At 44.3% G+C, this 22,977-nt stretch overlaps 2 protein-coding genes across 2 annotated transcripts; one reads left to right on the plus strand and one right to left on the minus strand.

Moving 5' to 3' along the window:
- Positions 1-1,310: 1,310 nt before the first annotated feature.
- On the minus strand, positions 1,311-14,701 carry ABRAXAS2 (abraxas 2, BRISC complex subunit). Its single transcript, XM_064717215.1, has 9 exons — positions 14,582-14,701; positions 13,307-13,397; positions 11,455-11,491; positions 9,752-9,818; positions 9,180-9,370; positions 8,494-8,613; positions 7,758-7,842; positions 6,198-6,312; positions 1,311-3,014 (listed from the first exon to the last, which is right to left on the minus strand). The coding sequence occupies exons 1-9, from the start codon at positions 14,651-14,653 to the stop codon at positions 2,545-2,547; spliced, it is 1,248 nt and encodes a 415-aa protein (XP_064573285.1). The 5' UTR covers positions 14,654-14,701; the 3' UTR covers positions 1,311-2,544.
- A 1,234-nt stretch (positions 14,702-15,935) lies between these two features.
- On the plus strand, positions 15,936-22,977 carry EEF1AKMT2 (EEF1A lysine methyltransferase 2). Its single transcript, XM_064716935.1, has 6 exons — positions 15,936-16,066; positions 16,914-16,979; positions 17,507-17,621; positions 20,695-20,802; positions 21,632-21,848; positions 22,599-22,977. The coding sequence occupies exons 1-6, from the start codon at positions 16,011-16,013 to the stop codon at positions 22,724-22,726; spliced, it is 690 nt and encodes a 229-aa protein (XP_064573005.1). The 5' UTR covers positions 15,936-16,010; the 3' UTR covers positions 22,727-22,977.

Genomic DNA, 22,977 nt, shown 5'->3' on the forward strand with positions numbered 1-22,977 from the left:
ATTCATTGAGGCTTCCCATATGGTGCATCCCTGTTCTTCTTACTATCAACAGTCAGAGGGGGAATAAATTTGGAAATAAAGGAAACAGCAGTTTCAGGTTTCTCACAATCAACCAGAAAATATTTTGTTGTACCAGGAAAACTCCAGGATTTGGAACAGAAGGACACAGAAACCAATTTTCAGTAGCTTTTCCTCAGTGCTGCCTTCCTGTCAGAGAGAGGACACAGCTACAGGCCCTGCTCCTGGGAATCACCAACAGGGACAGTGCAGGAGTCACACTGGAACCCTGGTGTTGCACAGGTGTGAAAATTCACAATTTGGGATTAAAGCTGCTCCCTGGGGCCTTCTGACAGATCTCAACCCACCATTGTTGTTTCTTGACAGGACTGTCAAGAAAACTGCGAAGTTGAAGCAGGTGTATTTTTACCAGAAGATCACCTGCATTAAAAACAAAAAAGCCACACCCTTTGTCCTTATGAGTCAGCAGTTATGGGGAATGAAAACACCTGCAGGTAAGCACTGGCTGGAGGCACAAAATGACACACCTGCCCCACCTGCATGGTGCATGGAAAACCAAGCAGAACTTGTGACATTTTTTGTTAAATAACCCCAGAATTCAAAGATCTTGTACAAACATGTGTCAGGCATGGAAAACTCCCTCTGCCACATCCCCTCAGCCCCAGCCTGAACAAACTTCACACACTTCTGAGCTGCACTTCTGCTTCCCAGTGAGCTCCTCCACCAGCTGGCACCTGACAAGCATTAAAACCTGCGGTAGGATTAAATAAGATTTTATTGTCACATTGAACTGCTTTCTCAGAGATGTACATTTTGCAGGTTTCTGTGCAGAACAGAAATGAAGAGGGTGGCTGCCAACCTGTCAGTTGTGATTCCAGCATGGACATGCCCACACCTGAGCCACAGGTGCTCACAGGTGCTGGCTCCACAGCCAGGTCTCTGTTCCAGGGATTGCAACACTCCGAGACAAAAATCCATCCAGTTAAGGCTAATGAGAACAATGGCAATTAGTTAAAACCAGAGCACTTGATGTTTAAAGATGGAACCACTTTGAAGAAAAGTGGCAATTTTAACATCTCATTTTTTTTTTCCCAAAGTTATTTTGCTTAATTTAATACAGGTAAGGAGAGGGTAATGAACAGACTTTTGCCTATGGATATGATCCAGAAGACTAAAATTTCAGTGGGTAAACTGGAGATATTTAAAATTTTTCAGCAACTGCTTTGCTGTTCTGGGTGTAAACTGAAGAAGTGGCTATTGATACCTCAGAGTGATAAACGCTGCAGATAACCTCATCTTAAAATGTGTATTTTCTCATTTACACATCAGGGATAAAGTCCAATAATACAAACTTCTTAGTGGCACAATTTCACATATTTTGGGCAACGTTAGCATACAAGCAGTATTTAAATAAAAGTAAGTGCATCCAAACATGAAATTCTCTAAATATACCACACTTCATTTATCCCAAACGGCAGTTTTCTGACAAGAGCTGTAATTCAAATTAAAATAATCATTTACATGTTTCACCCAGAGGAAAAGAGGTAATAAACCCAGGGGACTCTCCAAACAATCTTCTCCTACCCTATCCCCTATTTATCACATAAAATAACTCATCTAGAAGCGTAAATCCAATACTCAGATGCAAATAAAATGCAAGTAGCAGTCTCTGATGTTTGCAATTTGCAGACTCCAAAGTCCAATCATGATGGAATTTACTACTTCTGTCGGTCATTTACTCCTGTATGTGCACTTCATATTTATGCTAAAAGAACACATGAGACAATAAATGAGGCTAGTGTGGCATAAAGTCATTGTAAACCCAGCGAAACCAGAATAATTCTATTTATGACATTCATCTGGATGATTTACCAGGCATCCCACCCCCCCAAACATCCTTTACAGAAAAAAAGGCAACCATCAGTTGAAGTGAGACACATTCTGTTTGTAAAAAAGGTCAGACCAAACCCCTCCTCTGATGAGGGCATGCCCACAGAAGGAGGTTGACCACGTCTTTTCCTATCAGGCTTCTCAGAATTATCAAAATTTCTTTGCTTGCAAAGGCCAATTTGGCTTACCATAGAAAGCTATTCGGAAGGCGGCTGATATATTTATTATTCCCTTTCAAAAATTAAAATTCAAGGCATGATAGTGCAAGAGGTAAGTTTTGATTTGAGAACATTATCTGTAGACTAACTGTGCTTAGTTACTACATCCCAATTTATTGTCTTAAAGAAAATATGGCAACAAAAGCTACAAGATCTCTATAAATTTCATTTTGCCTAAATTTTACCAGTACATCCATGAACCTCATCAGTATTAGTACAACTTGATTATCCTAATGATTCCATTATAAAACTTGCAAAATGTATCACAAGGTGAATAAACCATCTAGTGCAAGTCTTCTACATTTCGTGTGCACAGTAATCCTGTGTAGTTCATTTCCTCCGGGTCAAATCCCCAAAATCTCTCGGTAACAATTATGAAAAAACAGTGTCACGTGGATTTGTTCTGTTTTCCCCCCTATCAAATCTGAGAAGTCTGAGTGTTCCTGGAATCACCATCGGGATGTGCTGAAGGTCGTGACTCCCTTGTCTGTGAGTATTCACTGTCAGAGGACTCTGTGGGTTCGAGCAAATTCTCATAATCACTGTCTTCTGATTCGTCAACATTGTCAGGCAGCGCTCTTTGGGAAGATGGCATGGATGCTCCATTGCCAGAATATTTCAATCCTGCACTTGTGGAAACATAACTGGAAGACCCCACTGCCTGAGGCCGAGGCATGAAGATGCTGCTGCTCTCCAGGAGCCCGGGGCTGCCAGAGCTGTCGTGAGTGCTTGTGTTGAAATCCGAGTAGGGCGGGGGAGGATCGGACACGTCGGAATCCTCCAGCGTGCAGCCTTCCACAGCAAAGCCAGTGTAGGACATTCGGGGAACAAACATGGCTTCCACGTTATCTGTTGGCATTTGCCTGCTTAAAATTGCCTGCTGCATTCCTACAAAGCAAAGAACAGGAGGTACTTAATGCTCTCTTGGCAACGTGCTCCACATACCTGAGTGTGACCACCTCGCCTGCCCTCGCTTCTTTCCTTCTGCTTGTTATCAAATGCTCACCCCTGGCACTGCTTTCCAACTCCAGCACTGGATCCTGTCCTCTCAGTCTGCTCTACCCATCTTTCATACCTCTGATTTAAGGCTTAGGGAGTCATCAATACACTGCCCCTGATTGTCACATCAAACCTTGTTTAACGCTGCACCCTTCTCTTTGAGCGTGACAAACTCCCCTAAATTCAGCAGTGCAGCCTGAACCTCATCAGGATCAGCTCCATTATCCCAGTGATCCCTTTTCAAACCCAAAATGAGTCAGAAAGCAAATAAACTATCCAAGTGCAAACATGCTACACTTTCATGTGCACAGTCATCCTGTACAGATCATTTCCTCCGGTTTAAGCTCCCAAAAAACACAGCTACAGGATGTTTCCACAGCCTGCTGCTGTTTCCATCTCATCTTTTCTCTGTATTTTTCAGCTCCTTCTCACATCAAAAAGCACCTGTGCTAGAGCTCAACCTGTTCCTCTCTGCCTGTGTCTTACTCAGCAAAACTCAACTCATTTTTCATCCATAATTGATATTTGATATTGTATCTTAAAAGTATCACTTTGTACTTTCAATGCCCCTTGTGCTAGGGGACAATCTCATAACACCTGCAAAGAAATCACCATGTCTTCTTCTCTCAAATTATTATTTTAATAACTGCACTCACACTAAAAATCTAAATGATGGAATTATAGCTGGGAGTGTAGCAGGGTATCAGAACAAGAATGTGAAAGTCATCTTAAATGAGCTGATTTGGAAAATAATTTGAGGAAGACATGCACAGGAATAATGAACTGCAAGAGCTGCAAAAATGAGGAACACTTGCATCCTTCTGCAGAAAAGAAACTTGATTCATGTAAACTATAAATCAATATGCATGAGGTGTGCTCAGCTGTGGAGATACAGCCATGTATCATTTCATTGTAGTTGCTAAAAATACAACCAAAATATATGTAACTATGAACACCATAGTTTATAAAATAGGGAAAACTGGAGAAACCCTACAAAACACAAGGGATCTAATAATCATAACCTAAGAGGAAAGGGTGGAATAACTGGGATTAGTAGGGAAGACTGAAGAAAGCATTTTATTCTTAAATGTGCCTAAGAGGCTGCTGCAGAAAGGTAAATTTGAGTACTGCACACTAGACAGAAGGAAAGACTTCCTGGCAGGAAGTTTTTTAAGCACTGGCAGACACTGAAGTTTTTGGCTGGTTCCTAAGGGATTACTAACCAACAATCCTGCCAGAACTGACACTGGAATGTGCAAGGTGAGGGACACAATGGGATCAGCTCCATTTACTGGAGAAACCCCACATGGAGGTGAGAGTCCCTCTGACCAAGTCACTGAGATGTCTCTTGGGAATGCAGAGAGCACATTCCCTCAAGAGGCTGCAGAACAGCACTCCAGCTCTGGGCCACACCAGGAGAACAGCACTGGCAGATTTCCTGGCATCTGGGAAGTGCACAGCACTCAGCAAACCTGGAACATCCTGCTGCATGTACAGAACTATTGCAGTGATCTGGCAGCTGAAGTCCCAACTTTTATAATGGAGTGTTGAAGTCATAACCTGTTAACCCAAGGTTTGTAGGAACACCAAGCTCTCACACAACACTCCCACAGGAACTGGAATCAAACTCTCCCTTTTCCTCACTAAAACCAAGGAAATTCTCCCAGCATTGAGCAAGTGAGGGAACAGAAGGCCAGATTCAGTAATTAACTACTCACATCTAAAAATACTGCATGTTTTCTTGCTTCAGCCCTCTCACATGATTCTCTGCTCTGGCATCAATTCTCAGTCCAGCATTTGCATCTCCCTGGTAGTAGCCAGAGTTGAGCACTGACTGCTCTTCCTCCTCCTCCCCCAGCTTTTCCCATCTGTGCTGGGATCAGCTCCAGTCACACTAAATATCCACCTCTGCTTCCCCATAGTAGCAGCTCCCTGCCTACTTCATCTCCAGCCAAGCAGGAAACAGCAGTGACTCATTTACTTCCACCTTTCAAATGGTCCTGGGCTAATCCTGGCTCTGCTCCCTTATCTTTGAGATTCAAAGAAGAACTTGTGCTGACTAAAATGCTCATGTGATAACAGTGCCTGGAGAAAATTAAAATACCACTCACAGCAGGAGCAGCAGGCCCTTTGCAGAGTTTAGGGTGCTCACCCACCTAAACCCCCTTTTGTCACACACTGCTTTGGGTAACAGGATACAGAAATAATAAAAAACACCTCATAGCTAAAATGACAAAATTTCATTATTTGCTTATCAAACATGGGTAAAAAGAGGCAGTGTTTGCTGAAATGTGGAATTTGCTTATGAATTATTTAGGTTTTTATCTTATTTCCCATTTGCCTGTTCTCTGCCCTTACTCTCTACCTTCAGTCTTCCCTTGCACTCACAAATTCAATTAAATCAGCAATACCTCTTTGGAAGGAGCTTCACAAAACTTATCTGCTGCTAACCAAAGTCTCCTGAGGCCACACTCCGTTTTTAGGAGGGAAGGACAGAGTGGCAATCAGCCAAATGTGCTCACACAGCAAGGCTCACTGACTCAGGAAATCATGGAGCAGCAAAATGAGATGAGCAACACCTACAAAGATTTTCTTCAACACTGAGAAGTGATATTTCAGTGCTGAACATCTTTACCACTAAGTCAGCAAATGGGAGTGGGAATAAAGACTTTATAAAACCATGGATAGATAACTCCTGGCCTGTGAGCACAGTACATTACTTCAAAAAGAATCTCTTCAGTATTTAGCTTTTTTTTCCCCTCACTTTTCTTTTCCTACAACTGATCTTTTCCTGTGTTATTTCCAGAACTGACTTGCTCATTCCTTCTTTACAGTGTTGTCTCTGCTGTATTTTAAGCTTGCTAACACTGGATGATTCCAGCAGGAAGACCTTCAACACACACTTTCACAGCTCAGGTGTCACTCAACACAAATCCATCATACTGCCCTTCCCACTGGGATGGTTTTTCCCATGAGTTATCAGCAATACAACAATTATTTTAACTCCACAAAACATTTTCTCCTCACAGCACCTGCTTCTGAAAGAAAAAAGGTAATTAAAAGGCAACTTACTTATTTCTTGTTCTTTTTCATTCTTCTTTTGTGCGATTTGCCTTTTTAACTTGTTTACATCAGCTTGGAAAGATTCAACAACACGTTCACTTTTTTCTACATCTATACATACTGCCTGGGAGAAAAATGTAAGATATGCTAAGATTGGGCAAAAATGGAGGAAATAGTTTCAGGACAACATTAATAAAGCTAGTACCAGGCAAGAAGCCATTGAAGCACAAAACTAAAAGAAGGATTTAACTGCAGCAGAAATACTCAACCTCAAGATTGTTTTCTTTACTGGCTGTTGCTGCATTATAGGAAAAGCATCTCCAAATAATGCATCATGAGATTTGCAATAAGATGCAAAATTGGTTGGTGTCCAACATCCCTGGAAGTGTTCAGGATGGATGAGGCTTGGAGCAGCCTGGGACAGTGGAAGGTGTCCCTGCCATGGGAATGAGAGGAGCTTTAAGGTCCCTTCCCACCCAAAGCATTCTGTGATTCTATGAAATTAAATATTGGCCACGATCACTTGCAGGGATGCTGATTCCACCACTGTCCTGAACAGCCTGTTCCAATGCCTGACAGCCCTCTCAGGGAAAAAAATTGTTCCTAATTTCCATCCTAAACCTCCCCTGGTGCAACTTGAGGTGGTTTCCTCTCCTCCTGTGGCTTGTTACTTGGGAGAAGAGCGACAGTGTCTCCCCTCAGCCTCCCTTTCTCCAGGCTAAGGAAGCCCATTTCCATTTGTCCAGACACACAGAGGACAGCCATGCTCCTGGCAAGAACAGCATCCCACAGCAATGCATTAGCTGATGGACACAGCTCTGAAGAGAAACTTTGCTATTCCCTGGAAGGTGCAAATCCCCAGTGAGAAGGAGCAGCTCCCCCTGTGCAGGCTGGCTGCAGGGATTGCTCCTGGCTCCCTGCTCAGGAGGGAAGCAGCAGAGCACAGGCAGCAATCCCCCCAGGGCAGAGGCAGGGGAAAGCCTGGAAGCAGCAGATGTGTGAGCTGCTCCCCTGCAGCACAGCTCCACTGCTCTTCACACAGGGCAAGCTGCGAGCTGACAAGCTCACAATGAGCAGAGCTGACACTCCAGGCATTCTCAGATGCTTTGGCACATTTGGAGCAGGATTCACTCATGCTCCACACAAAATGTTCACAAGTTTTAACTAACAGATGGTGCTCTGCTCATGCTCCATACCCAGAGCCAGGAGGCATTTTTAAACCTCTGCAAATCCCTACAGCCTTCAGCAGGGCTTCTCTTCACTGCAAACCCTTAAAAATGACTAACACCTCCCCTAAATCACTAAGTATTAAATCCTTTACTTGCAAAAGAGAAAAATTTGGTGCTATTTGTGCCAACCACTTTCACAGAGGCCACACAGAAGCACTGCAGAAGCTCACATTAAATAGAAACTGAAACATTTCATTTTAAAGTCAGTCTTATTTTCCTACAGTTCATGATAATTCCTTATGAGCTCTAAAAATCTCCATCTCCTCCATGCCTGCTTTAACCAAAGGATGAATAAAAGATGCCACATATATACAGACCAGTATGGAGTAAAGGATGTTACCTGTACTTTTTCCTGAAGTGCATTATAAACCTGATAGATAGCCCTGATGTCCTTCATCACTCCATCTTTGTCAAAAAAATCAGTACTAAAAAGAAAGCAGAAATCATATGTGAGAAAAGACAATACAGGCTTCTAGCTCATGCTGTCTTTGAATTCCAGTTAAGCAGTCTATCACTGTATTTTTTAAATGTATCTTATTGCTAAATATGCTATTTTAGCAATAGTATATTGTTAAAAATGTACCATACTGTCATAAACAAAAATTTGGACAGCAGCATATTCAATACCAAAACTCCTTCTGGAACAATAAAGTCTCATTTGAATGAGATTAAACTTGTGCCAAAATCTTTAAGCTTGTATAATTTCATTGTTAACAGCCAGAAAAGCTACTTTGAATTTATGGCATTTAATTGAAAATACTTAAGAAAACCATCAAGAATTCAATGCTTCTGAGGCAGACTCCAAGTGCACACTTGGAGAAATCAAGTCAGAATTTCCAGCCAGAAGGGTCCCAGCATGGACTGGCCACACCAACTCTGCTTTTCTGAAAAGTGCACTGAGTTCCCTTGGCTCTTCTAAAAGATTCAATCTAACCAGGAAAAAAGCACACTGGGAACTGACCACTCTCCTCCAGACCTGGTTTTCTGCAGCTCAACATGCACATTTGTGTTATTCTCTGTCAGGTACAGAGAGCAGAGCCTGATGACTACTTCATTTAAAAAGGAGAAGTCCTTACCCATGTTCCTTAATAACTTTGGCATAATTCTGAGAAGTATTTGGCACTGAAGAACCTTTGTATTCCTGTTGGCTAGTGTTGCCTAGATTAGGAATAGTAAGTGACACCCTTTGATTATACCTGCAGAGAAGGTTCAGAAAGATTTATTAATTCAATTGAAAAAGGTTCTTTACAAAAGCATTGATATTATCCCATCCCTCTGACAATCAGAACTCATCTAATTTTAAAGCTCCTGCATTAGGTTTGTTATAAAAGTAGCTGAATTTTACAAGTTGTGTTCAAAATAAATGCAGGATCAAAACCCTTAATACAGAGCTACCTCTACACCTCCAAGAACCTTTATAATGTGCAAACTACCAGAGGTATATTCAGGTCCTCTAGAAGAAACATGGTAGTGACATTTGATGTCTCTTAAAATAGATTTTTTTTGTCTGATGACTTAGAGACTGGAAAGAATTTTTGTTCACCGTAATATTAATTTATAAATTATTTGCACCAAAAAAAAAACCAGAACAAAACCCCAAAATAAAACCAAACCTGTCATCATTAATAAGCACCCCAAGACATTGTTGGACTGACACAAAGCTCTCTTTAAGTACAATTGTACAAACTCCTAAATAGTTTAAAAATAGCAGTAAAAAGCAGAACAAAGAATGAGCACTGCTTCACTGGCAGAGTTTGCTTACCTTCTGTTTGGTCTAAAAAGCACATATTCTAAAGCATGTGTGGAGTTATTTGCAGTGGAAATGAAGCTGAAGAGAAGGAAGACGAGGTCAGGCACTCCAAGGATGTGTGTCAGCTGTTTGTGGATGATGTGCTCTCTGTATGACATCTGCTGCTGAGTGTTTCTCCTGAATCTGTACCACCCAATAACGTTCTGCAATCAAACACATCAGGAAAAACCCACAGTGTTACCTGAGAGACACACATTTACCTTAAAGGGGCTGATATTGTGGTATCACCATCACCCAAAAGCTTTAGCACAACAAAACAAACTGAATTCCTCAAGATTTGAGTTTGAGATGCTCAACAGAGCCCTACACTTTTGGAGATCTACACTCAAATCCTTTGCATTTCTTCAGGGAAGTTAGACATTGCTCCCAGTTTAATCTAAGCACCACAAATCCAACAAATTCTGTACAGGATAAGCCCTGGATCAAAACAAACCATCAGATTTGTGAAGGAAAGTAATTATTCTAGAAACACCTTTGTTTCTCAAACCCACTCTTTCTAATGGATGAAAAGATAGAAAACTTACTTTTCTTCTGTCTTTGAGAATCCTGTCCAAACTCTCCTCATTAACTTTGCCTGCATAGTCATAAAAGCTTGAACAAAAAGGAAGAGAGAAAGGTAAGTACACAGTTTATACACACATATTATACATAAAGTAAATAATTTCTACTTTGACTGTTCTACAAGTAGATGGCATTCTCAACAATACAAAGCAACTTCCAGAGCCTTACTTTTCCCACAGAAATGCACTGTGCAGTTTTGTTGTGACCAGCATTCTGTAAAACTCAGCTTTGATAATCAGAAGCCTACCAGCCCAGAAGAAATGAAAGCAGGGCCATTGCAAATGCAACTCCAAATCAATTTCTGGAGCTCCAATGCTGCCACTGCACTCACTTGGATGGATCCTTGATGCCAAAAGAGTCAGCAATAATTCAAAGTATCATGGGCTTTCCAAATGGCTCTGCTTCCACAACTGAACTCAAATCCTGACATGTTATTTTGTGGACAGAACAGATTTAGGAATTTATAAATCTACTTATGCAGACAGGTTTAGGTATTGAGGTAGATCAGAGTGGATGATAAAAGGAAGAACATTTGAAAATAGATTCCTCCTTGGTCTCTTTCAAGAGCTGATATTAACACCTAAAGCAGTGCAGGAAAATGCTCTGGTTTAGGGGTCTGTGACTTCAACTTTTGGGGGGTGGGGTAAAAAACCACCAAATCCTGAGCTCAGTGCTTGGCTGGTAAATAAGGGTGGAAATGCCATTTACTTCAAGGTGTAAGTTGTTGGGAAAACTCAGACTACAACTAATGACAAATTTGAGACACTATGTTATATTTACACAAATTTTTCAATTCATGTTTGCAATATTTATTTATAACCCTGGTGGACATCCAACTCTTTCTGTGTCTGTGCTTTATCTCCATGTGTGGAGTCTGCAGCATTTTAAATCACTGGGTTAAGAGTATCCTCTCTGTAATTATCAGCCAGCAAAGTGACTGACTGCAGCTTTTCTCTTTAATGCAACCACTGTCAATCATAATGTCTAAGCTACTGTGTCTTCTTAATTGGCTGGAAATCTCTCAAGATGAGAGGAGATTAATTGGGAATTCCTTCTCAAAAGGAATTCTAGACAGTGCTTTAGCAGCCAACACTGGGTAACAAGGGAAGACTATAGAGAAAATCTACATGTAAATAGATGGAAGCTGTTAAATAGAATATATTAGCCCCATATTTAATTTAAATTCTTGAGTTCAGAAGATCAGAAGGCAAAAATAACTGGAAAGCTGAAGATTGTACAATAATTAGGTTGGCACCACTAAGCACAAAGCAACTTGTTAACCCAGCTGGTTACCAGGGTTAGGGCACACAGGGACCCACCAGGCCCAGGCAGAGCCAGCCTAGCCTACAACATTTAAATTTAATTGAATTTCAATTGATTTTGACATTCCTCCTCATCATCAGAGTGATATGAGCTGACCTGACAGCTGCCCTACCTCCACAGCTGCACAGAAATCCAAACAGATGGAGAAATAAACCCCTCCAAGCTACTCTACAACTGTAAACTCCTGCTTTGATTGTCATGGTTGGTGCCACTTGTGTGTGCTCCTGTAAAACCATCAGATGAGCAAACACTGCTGGGGACATTTGAAATGCTCATACATTGCAGGGAGCTCCCTGGTTTTATATTCTGCAGCCACCACTGCAAGACAACAAAAGAAGCTTACCTAAAGAGTTTTGAACAAGGCTCATGGTTATGGATTTCTGCAAAAACAAACAAACAAATTAAAAAAGTGACATGTGTCCAACTGCTCCAGGCAAAGAGAAATTACAGTGGCATATCTTGCATGAACTTCCCACACCAGAGCTACTGAGCAAGAAACATTTGTGTCACAGCACACACTGCCCTCACTGGCTCCACACGTGATGACACAGAAAACTGCCTTCACTTCATCATTTGATCTTTTACCTAGAAAAATATTTCAATAAGCAAGGCATACACTTGCTCAGATGCACAGAGATTTATCTGAGCCTCAAATACACACTTTTGATACTATTTGATAGTTACAAACTCCTCACAAAGGCATTTCTGATTTCTGTTTTCTTTTTTTCTACACCCTTCCACAACACCTTATTTGCATCCATCTACATTGTTTCTTACAGCAGCAAGGAATAAAAAAGAGATGGGGAAGGGAATCACTGATTGTGGTGTTTAAGGAGGCAAGGCAAACAGAATCTCTAATGAGAAAAGGGGTTAAAAGCAGTTTCAAAACATTTAGCTGCACTTTATAATTCTGTTACATGAAATATTAAAAAGTCAGGGCAATGCTTTTTCATTGAAAAGGTTGTGACAAACGCTAAGATGCTTATTTAATCAGCAAAGGTTGTAACATATCAGCAACCTCAGAGGAAAATAAGAAAAGAGTAAAAATCCAATCTTACATTGCCTTTGCAACACCAAACATGACTTATTTTTATATATATATATAAAAAAATAGATGTATCTAGTACATATATGTATATATGCACTAGTATATATGTATCTAGTACACATACTATGTACACACACATATATTGAAACACCACCACTAAGGAGACACAAAAGAAAGTGAAAAGTCATCTGTGACAACAGTGCCACAAAACTGTCAATCTCATGAGCTGAACTGGCAGTTCAAGAGTTAATTTTGATGAATAAGTATTGAATTAAAAATGGCAAATAAAAAAATATCCAGCAGGTCTTGAGGAGGGGGTGATTTCCATTCTCACTGGAACCAATAATGTGACAAAGGGGTGAATTTAAAAGGGAGCAGTTTTTAACTGCTGTTTGTGCTCTCACTGAGCTTCATGCACAGCCTGCTTTGTGATCTGGGATCACAGCCACAAAGCCAGGCATTTAAGGAGGTTTAAATCTATTTTAACAGCTGGTTTTATACCCAGAAATAAAAAGGCAGTTTTCTTTCAGGGCTTTCCTATTTTCTATAAACAAAACATGCAACAGCCTCTCATTCATGTCTAAAACATCTCCTTCAACCAACACTTAGCAGCAAGATTTTGATTTTTGCTCAGTTTTCACAACACATCAGCTGTACAGAACTTGTGCTTATCAACAAATTGTCTGACTGATATTCCTTGTCCAGTCCTGCTGTGACAGTTTATGATGTCACCCACTCCCAGCCATCCATCCAAACCTGCTTCTGAAAATCTGCCCCTTCCAGTACCGGTAAATCAAGCAATAAATTAATTTTATTTTGAGCACAAGCTGTATTTAGGCAACTGTATCAAGCAGGAAATTCCCCACAGTAATTTTTCCATCACAGAATGCAGACAAATATCTTCAATAAATAATCTTTCCTCCATAAAAGGAGGTGCATGAAACCCCTGTAACTTGCAAAGATTTGTTTCTTTTCTTCACATCTCAACCACAAACACACAGACACTGTGGCAAACGTGATCCTGGAAGTCTGACACAGACAATCCTGTGATTGTCTCACACCATAAAACAATTCTTAATGAAACCTGCTGAAAACATGAAACCTGAGCAGTGCCTGTTTCAGAACAACTCAAAGTTACCTCACTTACCTATCACTTGTAGGAATTCAGTGTTGCTGATCTGTGAATCACTAATGCTGACAGTCTCTTCTTGTCTCACCTCTCCCAGCAGAAATCCTTCCTGCAATTCAAAAAGAAAAATATTAAAAATAGAAAATAAAATCCACTACATGCAGTCATTTACTGTAACATTCTTAGCTTCAAACTGAAACAAAGATGAAGTTTGAAAGACACATCTGAGCTGCAGTGGGTAGAAACTGCCCTGAGGTTTTACCAAAGCTGTTTTTTTGCTTTTACAACACTGCAGGGATGGGCTGTCCAGAAGGAACACTCTGCACACAACCCACACAGGGCAAACCCATCACAAAAGGGAGGGCTCAGCCCCAGATACAAGGGGGAAAAGCTCCAGCAAAGCCAAGGGAAGAGGAGTTCAAACCTGCAGGGACTTACACAAATTTTAGTGTAGAGACTGGGCTGGACCCTGACCAACGCCAGGGATTGCAAAACCCAGGAGGCAATTTAAAAGTAAGGCAATTTTAAGGTACATTAATTTATTCTCCATCCCTACCCAAAATAAAGGAGAGATTGAGCTGGAACCAGGAGGTTTTGGCACAAGGTGCAGAGGAAAAGAGCAAGCTCAGGCTAAAAAGGTGCCAACAAAACCCAGCGATTCGGGAACAGCCCAATCTGCACTGCGCCCGTGGCTGCTGGAAAATCCCTCATGGAGCTTTTACAGGAGCGTTTTCCTGCCACAGCCCGGGTGCTGCGGGAGCCACACCCCGCGGGGAGCACCCCGGGCACCCCACATCCCGCTTGGACACCCCACATCCAGGGAACAGCCCGGACATCCCGAGGGGAGCACCCCTGGTACCCCACATCCCTTGGCAGCATCCCGCAGACCCCACATCCCTCTCCGAAACCCCACACCCCACCCAGCCACCCCCACATCCCGGGGGCAGCATCCTGGGGTCCCCACACTGCAGGAGAAGCACCCCGGGCACCCCAAATCCCAGGGAGCAGCCGGGGCACCTCACATCCTACCCGGGATGGAGCAAACCGGGCAGCCCACATCCCGGGTACCCCGCGGAGCATCCGGGGCACCCCACATGCCGGACGCCCCACATCCCGCCCGGACACCCCACATCCCGCCCCGCTGTGTCCGTCTGGGGCCGCCCCCGCCCGCTGTGACCCGCGGCCGGGCCCCACCGGCGGCAGCGCGGCCTGGAAGCTCCGCAGCGCAGCCGCCGGCCGGGGTGCAGCGTGAGGGAGCCCCGCGGACCCGGGGCGGCGGCGGGGGGCACGTACGTGGTCGGCGCTGCTGTTGGCGCTGCAGTAGCACACGGAGCTGAAGGTGTAGCCGGAGATGGACGCCGCCATGACGGACACACCGCCGCCGCCGCCGCCACGGCGCACGCGCGCCGGACGCAGGCCGGCTTCCGGCGGCGCCGCGGGGCGTCATGGGGGGTGTAGTCCTGGGGGGGACAGTGTGATCACATATCCCCCATGGGAAGGGTGGAAAACTGTGGGAGCCATTGGAACATTGAGTTTGGAACAGATTCCTGAGTCCAACCTGTGACCGATCATCAACTGGTCACTCAGCCCAGAGCACTAAGTGACACGTCCAGGGGTTCCTTGGACACCTCCAGGGGTGGAGACTCCTCACCCTTTCCAACATTTAACAACCTCTTCTACAGAGACATTCCTGCTGATGTCCAACCTGACCCTCCCCTGGCCCGTCCTGAGGCCATTCCCTCTCTGTTCCCTAGGAGCAGAGCCTGAACCCCTGGCTGTCCCCTCCTGGCAGGAGCTGTGCAGAGGCACAAGGGCCCCCTGAGCCTCCTTTGCTCCAGGCTGAGCCCCTGCCCAGCTCCCTCAGCCTCTCCTGGGGCTCCAGATCCTTCCCCAGCTCCGTGTTCTCCTCCCTGGACACTCTGTTCTCTATCTCATCCTGAGGAACGTTGATGTGCTGGAGCTTGTCCAGAGGAGGCCAAAAAGGTGATGAGGGAGATGGAGCCCCTCTACTCTGGGGCTGTTCACCTGGCAAGGCTCCAGGGAGAGCTCAGAGGCGCTCCAAGGCCTCAAGGGGCTCCAGGAGAGCTGGAGAGGGACTGGGGACAAGGATGGAGGGACAGGACACAGGGAATGGCTCCCACTGCCAGAGGGCAGGGCTGGATGGGATACTGGGAAGAAACGCCGCGGTTCACACACACGGAGCTGTACAGGAGGCAACTGAGCAGCAGTGCTATTTATCACTCTCACTTCCTTATTAAAACACCTTGCAATAAACCTTGTAACAGCAATAACGTCTGTGGCATTTGCAACGAATAAACGAATAAATATCCAAAAGAATATAAATATTGCGCTGATTTTCATGGAATCACGGAGCGATTGGAATCGGAAGGGACTTTCAGGGCCGTTTAATTACAACCCCTGCCGTGGGCAGCGACACCTCGCACAGACCGGGTGGCCCCCTACCCCATCCAACTCAGAGGGGATTTGCAATATTTATTTATAATCCACATTATATCCAGTTTATAAACCCGGGGGGATTGGGAAACATTAGAAACCACGCCAGGCTCCGGAGCGGGCCGGTTTTAAATGCTTTAAAACATTAGAAACCACTCAGGTGCCTGCGCCCCCCTCACGGCCGGATCGGCGAGCCCGGCTCCTCCCGCCCGGGAGCGGCCGCGGCCGCTCCGCCCGCAGCGCTCGCTGGTTCCGGGGCGGGCCGGGCATGGCGCTGGCCGGGGACGAGCCCTTCAGCCCCTCGGTGCTGGGCACCAGGGAGCAGTGAGTGCCGGGGAACGGGCGGGTGCCCCAGCGGGGCGGGCACGGCCACGGGCACGGGCGGGACGGGGCTCGGAGCCACCCGCGCTGGGGAAGGCGGCCCTGCCCACGGCGCGGGAGGGGACACGGAAGGTGTTTAAGGTGCCTCTCTCGGCACAAACCGATCTCTGGTTTATGTGCTGTTTATTTGTTTAGAGAATCTGTGATTCTGTAGAGTGGCACTGCTGCACAGAGGATAGAGCGGTCTCAGCCTTTCATGGGATTGTGGAATGGTTTGGGTTGGAAGGGACCTTAAATCCCATCCATAGGCAGGGACACCTTCCACTGTCCCAGGCTGCTCCAGGCTCCATCCAGCCTGGCCCTGGGCACTGCCAGGGATCCAGGGGCAGCCACAGCTGTGCCAGGACCTCCCACCCTGCCAGGGAACAATTCCTTCCAAATATCCCACCAAAATCTACCCACTGTCAGCTTAATGCCATGCTCTGTGTCCTGTCCCTCCATCCCTTGTGCCCAGTCTCTCTCCAGCTCTCTTGAAGACCCTTTAGGTTCTGGAAGGGGCTCTGAGGTCTCCCTGGAGCCTTCTCTCCAGGTGAATGCACCCACTGCTCTCCCAGTCTGGCTCCAGCCTTTGGAGCATCTCCAGGCATTCCCTGGAAACTCCCTGGGCTCTCTCCCACATGTTCATGCTCATCTTATGCTAAGGACCAATGCCTCACTACCTTCACAATTAATTTCTTCCAAACATCTAACCTAAATCTATCTTACAATTTTTCTTCCCATCCCTCTTTCATCTAAATATTTCCCAGTATTAATTATGATATCCTCTCCTTTCTTCCCCCCCCAACTCCAGCTGGGATGCTGCCTACGAAAGAGAACTGCAAACTTTTCAAGACATTGGAGATACCGGGGAAATCTGGTAAACAAAATAACTTCTGCAGAGTGTTTCTGTAGTTTCTTTACCGTAAAAGACATTGCAAAACCACAGCCAGCAATTCAATGAGTTGGTGACAAAATGATGGGGAGTTTTCCCATTGAAACCAGCAGTTCCTCTCTGGCCCAATTTCACAGTGAAGATTGCTCAGCTGCACTTGGACAAGTGTCATTACACAGAAATTGAGCTGGTAATTGAGCTGTATGTTACTGGCAAATGTGCTTTTTATCCCTGAGCTCAGGTTTAACTACACAAGTTGCCCTTGCTGCTTCCTTTTTTAATATAGGGATGTTTTCACCTGCCAGAGTTGGAGTTTCAGTGAATTTCAAGGCTGCAGGATTCATTTTCATCTGAACAAAGCAAACATGAAATATGAGCTATGGCAGCTTTTACTTGAGTAACAATGAAAAGGGCTTTGCAAAAGCTGGAGAGAGTGAGAGATGAAGTAAACTTGCTGTACCTTTTGCACATTTTTTTTCTGGTTTAATTACCTGAGCCCTTGTTTTTTGCAGGTTTGGAGAGGAAAGCATGGTGCGCATAATCAGGTGGCTGGAAAAGCACAAGGTCCCCCTTGACAGCTCTGTGCTTGACATTGGGACTGGCAATGGTGTTTTACTGGTTGAATTGGTTGGTATTTTGCAAAGTTTGTGTATTTTTTTATACAGAATCAGAGCAGTTTAAATACAGTTCTCACACGTGGCAGTGGTGGTCATGTAACCTGTGTGAAACACCAAGAGTGTCAATACTTCAGGCTTCAAAATTTGAAGTCTTTCTCTAAATCAATCAGCCTGAGCATCTCTTGTTTTAACTTTACCTTCCTGTTTCCCCACATTTAAAACTGCATTTCTTCCCACTGTTGTTTAAACTCCCCCAGATAAGGAAGTTAAGTTGATTAATTCACAAAGTACCCTCATGTACAAAACCAGACCCTTTCTCTGCACACATTTCTGATAATAGCACTCATTGATACAAAAAAGAAGGTAAACCCAAGGGATTTTATGTAAATAACTTTAAAAGTTGTTCACACTTCTTTTAAAGAAATGTCCATTTCTGTCAGGGTGGGTGGGAAATCTGACCAGGTGTGTTCTGAAGTTTTTGTTGTGCACAAGATGTTAATGAATTCTAGTATTTTTTTCCTGGTTTTGATTGATGATTTTTGATGTAATACTGCAGGGGAGTTGGTAAAAAAGGGGCTGTCACATTGTCACAGTTTCTGTTGTTTTGCATTCCCCTTTGGCTCCATTAGTTCCTGATGGAATTGGAAGGACTGAAAGTCAAAGTCTGGTTTGAAGTGGAATTTTTATTTAACATGGACTTTGATTTTAGAAGATTTTAAAGCCTTTGTGGAGACTTACTGCTACACCACAGCACAGGAGAATTTATGTCACCAAAAGCAGAAATTGCTCATCTCACTAAGAGAAATTAGCCTGATAATGGTGATTGTTGAGAGCAGTGATAGCTCTATCATGGTTGAAGTACCCAACAGAAAAATCTTATTTGTAAGACTTCCATTTTATACTGACTCCACTGGCAAATGGGAGCTGATTTTTCATACTATAATGGGCAAATGACAGCCTGATAGCTTTTAAAAACTATTAACTCCTGTGAGAGCACCCTCCTCCCTTACATTAAGCACCTCACAGTACTGTGGTTTCTTTCACAGGAAATTGTCAGTCCAGTTCCCTCTTGAAGAGTGGCTTCAAAAATTACCTTGTTTATTTTTGCTGAGTAATTCAGCATCTCACTTGCTTAGTTGATGTAAAAGGAATTTTTTCTGTGCTAGCTGCAAGGCTTGGAAATCAAGTTGGAATTCTTTTGGCCGCTACCATAGGAGTGTTCTGCCACTGGAGTTGGACTCCATGATGGGACAGAAATGGCAATACTGGAAAAAACTCAGTCATAGAGGACATGAGTAGGAGCTCTCTGCTGCTTGAGGGTACAAAAGTATCACATAAGTGGCACCCCTTGCTGTTTTTATTATCCCTGTGAACTTCAGGGATCTGGGAGCTTGGATTCATGACATTGTTCTTTTGCCTTCCAAAAATTCCAGCTCTTCTGAGGAAACCTTGCTGCCACAGAAAGCTCTGGCCTCCTCTTGTATTCATAAGTAATATGGGAGCCACCACTATTGAAGATTGAATACTCTGGAGTGGGGAGTGTTCACCAAGTGGGGGTGTCAGCCCTGAACACAGGGCAGAGCTGATAATGTTCCAAACTCCTTCTGCTCTTCAATCTTCTGCAGCAGCAGCAGCACAGAGTGCTGCAAATCCCCTCCAGGGCAGCTGCAGGGTGCAGTGTGCTCACGTTTGGCACAAGTGAGGGATCCCTTCCTGTCACAGTCAGGCCCTACAGGTTCTGCAGCATTTAATGTTGTTTATCTCTAAACCTTCCTTCTCTGCCCCCAGACTAGAGGAGTGAATGGGAACTCCCTCAAGTGACTCAAGCCTTTCCTTTGCAAACAGAGGAGCTGTTGTGGGAACCACTCCTCCACCCCCAAACCTTCAGCACAGGCATCTGAGGAAGCCTGCTTTGCTCCGGGGAGGAACGTGGGCAGGAGCCTGAGCAATAAATGTTCTCCATCCCATGCAAACAACAGTGGCTTTGTGTTCAGCTGCAATTAGCCCTCAGTTCAGAACAGCTGGTTAGCACCGAGCTCAGGCCTCAGGGGCTGCTGCAAGGAGGAAGGACACTTGTGGAAACTCCTCATCCTTTTCCTGGCAATTGGGGTGTCAGCCTCTGGAACAAGCAGACAGGCAGCTGGTTGCTTAACAGCACTCCATGTGTTTTTCCAAAGCCCAGCCTCCTCCCTGTCTGTGCTGTGACAGCCTGCAGCTGGCCAGAGGATCAGAGCTCTTCCATCAGGTTTGGATCTTGCCAGACACGTGGGGTACCCTGAGTTTGTACCTTCTACCCCAAGCTGGTCCCTTCAGCCTCTGCCTCAGAGCCAGGACGTGTGTCCCTGCTCCCCTCCCACGTGCCCAGCTCCAGCTGATGCCAGGAGCCCACCTGCTTTGCCAAAGGGCTGCTGGGATCTCACTGAGTTCCCTAAACTGAGTTATCCTTATCTCCAACAAACTTAGATTAACAAAGTCTCTGTGTGCTATTATATGTGGTGCATAACCTGCCTGAAAATTGCTGATACAGACACCTGGCAGCATGCAAATAGTTGTATTCAAATAGACATTAGCATGAATAATTAGAAAAATGTATGATTTTGCAGTGGATTTCTGTCCTAGTGCAATGTATTACATCTTTTGGCTCTTAAAATTTGGGTTATACACTAAAGAATTGCTCAATCTCCCATGGTACATGTCCGAGAGGTTTTTTCCCCTTATTTTGCAGCATCTGTCACGTGTCATCACTGAAAATTCCTGGTTTCTAAGTTACTTTTGGTGCAGATAAGAGAGCCCCTCCAGGGTGTTACTTTTCCCAGTTGTGCTCAGTTTTCCACTTGACATAAACCAGCTTTCAGTCACCAGTCGTTTTGGTGAGGTTTTTTTGGCAGAATAAAGTTATTTCAGCTCATTCAGCTATTGAGCTCTTGTAATGGTAACAGGTATAAAAATGACTAAAAGGTCAGTTGTGGTTTTTTTCCTATTATTAAGAGGAGGAGAGATGAGATGGATTGTAGGTAGGGAATGTTCTGGCTGGATAAAAACAATTGCTAGCACACTGATTAAGATTCTCTGCTTCTGTCTAGGCAAAGTCTGGCTACATGAATCTCACAGGGATTGATTATTCACCTTCTGCAATACAGCTTTCAGAAAAAGTGAGAGACAAAGAAGGGATGTCTAACATTAAATTAAAGGTAAGTCTTGAGAGAAAGGTAATTGAGGAAATAGAAAGCAATTGAGCTCAAGATTAAATGAGCTAATTGATATTCAGATGTACTCAGTGTACTGAATGAATGATGTCTTTTGGGATTCATTTGTGAGAGATCTCTACCCAAATAAATCTGTTTATGGGAAGGCTTTTGGTCCTTATTTGTTTTTTGTTTGTAATAGTCATTAAGGCTAACAAGAGTTTCCCTGCTTGGAGCAGGGTAGTGGTTTACCAAGTGGCAAGTTCTGTATTTTAGCTGCTACATTCTGAATTTCAGACTTGAGGTAGAGGAAGAAATCCTTAAGTGTTGAATGCCTACCATTAGCTGAACAACAGGAGGGTTGAGAGGCCTTGCTGGAGCAGGGGTGGGAGCAGATCATTTCCAAAGGCCCCTTCCAGCCTCAGCCATGCTGGGATTGTGTGGCTGCCTGTCATTGTGAGCTCTTTGCTGTGCTGTTGTACCCTCCTGCTCCCTACCTGTGTGATGTCTCTGCTCATCACACAGCTGTAAAATCTCTTAGTGGCAGCCTCTGTCTGTTCTCCTGCATTTGTGCAGTGCCTGGCACATGGCAGGGATCAAAGTACAAATAGTGATTTAAAGAGTGAGCTTCAAGTGTGTTAGTTTGAGCTTTAGATTCCAGCACACAGATCATCACTCAATGTGTGGAGAAGAAAGAAGCTGCCACGGCTCTGTGAGTTACCCCTCCCTGAGCACACCCATTGTCAGCATTGAAGCTTTGCGTCCTCAAGTCTTGCTTTGCATTAAAGATTCAGCAGCAGAAGATTGTTCTCACAGCTGCAGACTTCTGCTTTAGGTAGAAGACTTCCTGGCCCCCTCAGCTGAGCTGTCAGGCTTTGACATTTGCATCGACAAGGGGACTTTTGATGCCGTCAGCCTGGACCCCAGCGACGCGGCGGGGAAGCGAAGGCTGTACGTGGCATCCCTGGGCAGGGTGCTGAAACCAGAGGGCTTCTTCCTCATCACCTCTTGCAACTGGACCAAGGAGGAGCTGCTGGACGAGTTCAGAGAAGGTAGGCAGCTGAGCAGAGCCCTCTGCCAGCGTGGGGTTGCTGAAGGAAGGGATGAGGGAATTTTAATGTGTGTGTGTTAGCATATTGACTTTCCCAGATCAGGATTAGAGGAGGTGGAGCGATTAGTAAATGCTCCAGCCTGTCCTCCCTCTGCTTTCCTCGGGAATTACCACTCCTGTGTTTGCCAGTGCCAAGGGAGGACAGGTTTGCTGACGCTTTGGAGGTTGGGAATTTCAGTCTAATTACCCTGGGAAAGTGTGTGTGTGGCTGGCTGATACTTTTTGGGTACTTGATTACCAGGCCCAGTTCACCCTTTGATTGCTCCGAAATTGGGGTAACATTGTTACCCATGTTTAGGGGAACTGGCAAGTCTGTGACCTTTTCTATCACTTTTGATCCACTTGGGATTGATTTTTTACATGCCAGTCAGCTCCTGAATCTCATGCCTGAGGCTTGAAACTCAGTGTGGATCTGAAACAACCATCCCTTCTGGGGAACCGAAATTACTGGCAGGTTCTCATCTTTTCTGCCATTAATTTGTGCAAGTCAGCCTGCTAGGATTTTTATTATCCATGGAAGAGTTTCAGCTGTATGGAGCATGGTGCAGTGTAACAAAACAGTCCTATAAACTCACAGATTAACTGACTTGCAAGTTTTCCAGACAAATAAAGAATGGTTTGCAAAGGGTTATCCAAGAGGCGAATAAAACAACTTCCTTCTAATAAAAGCATTTCAATTTCTGTCTGGCAGGATTTGAAGTTCTGGAGGAGCTGCCAACACCCAAGTTTTGCTTTGGAGGAAGAATTGGAAACAGTGTTACAGCATTGGTTTTCCAAAGGAAAAAAGTGAGGCCGTCCATCTTGGACAAATTAGATTAGATGAGAAAAGTCTGAACTTTAAACCTGACAGAAAACCTCAGACACGTGTGTAAATAAATGCTTTTGGAGTGCACAGTAAAATACTATGTATGGAGCTCTGAGGGACTATAAAACATTGCCCTAGAAACATTTCAGCTTTGCATCATTTGCCCATAAATTGTGTCCTTGCTACAACCTCACTTGTTTCAGGGAAGCTGCGAGTTTGCAAGAGAGAAGAAAATCAGATGTGCTAAATACAGAGACCAATATAA

The sequence above is a fragment of the Zonotrichia leucophrys genome, chromosome 6, assembly GCF_028769735.1.
Source record: "Zonotrichia leucophrys gambelii isolate GWCS_2022_RI chromosome 6, RI_Zleu_2.0, whole genome shotgun sequence".
In the NCBI taxonomy this organism is placed as follows: Eukaryota; Metazoa; Chordata; class Aves; order Passeriformes; family Passerellidae; genus Zonotrichia; species Zonotrichia leucophrys.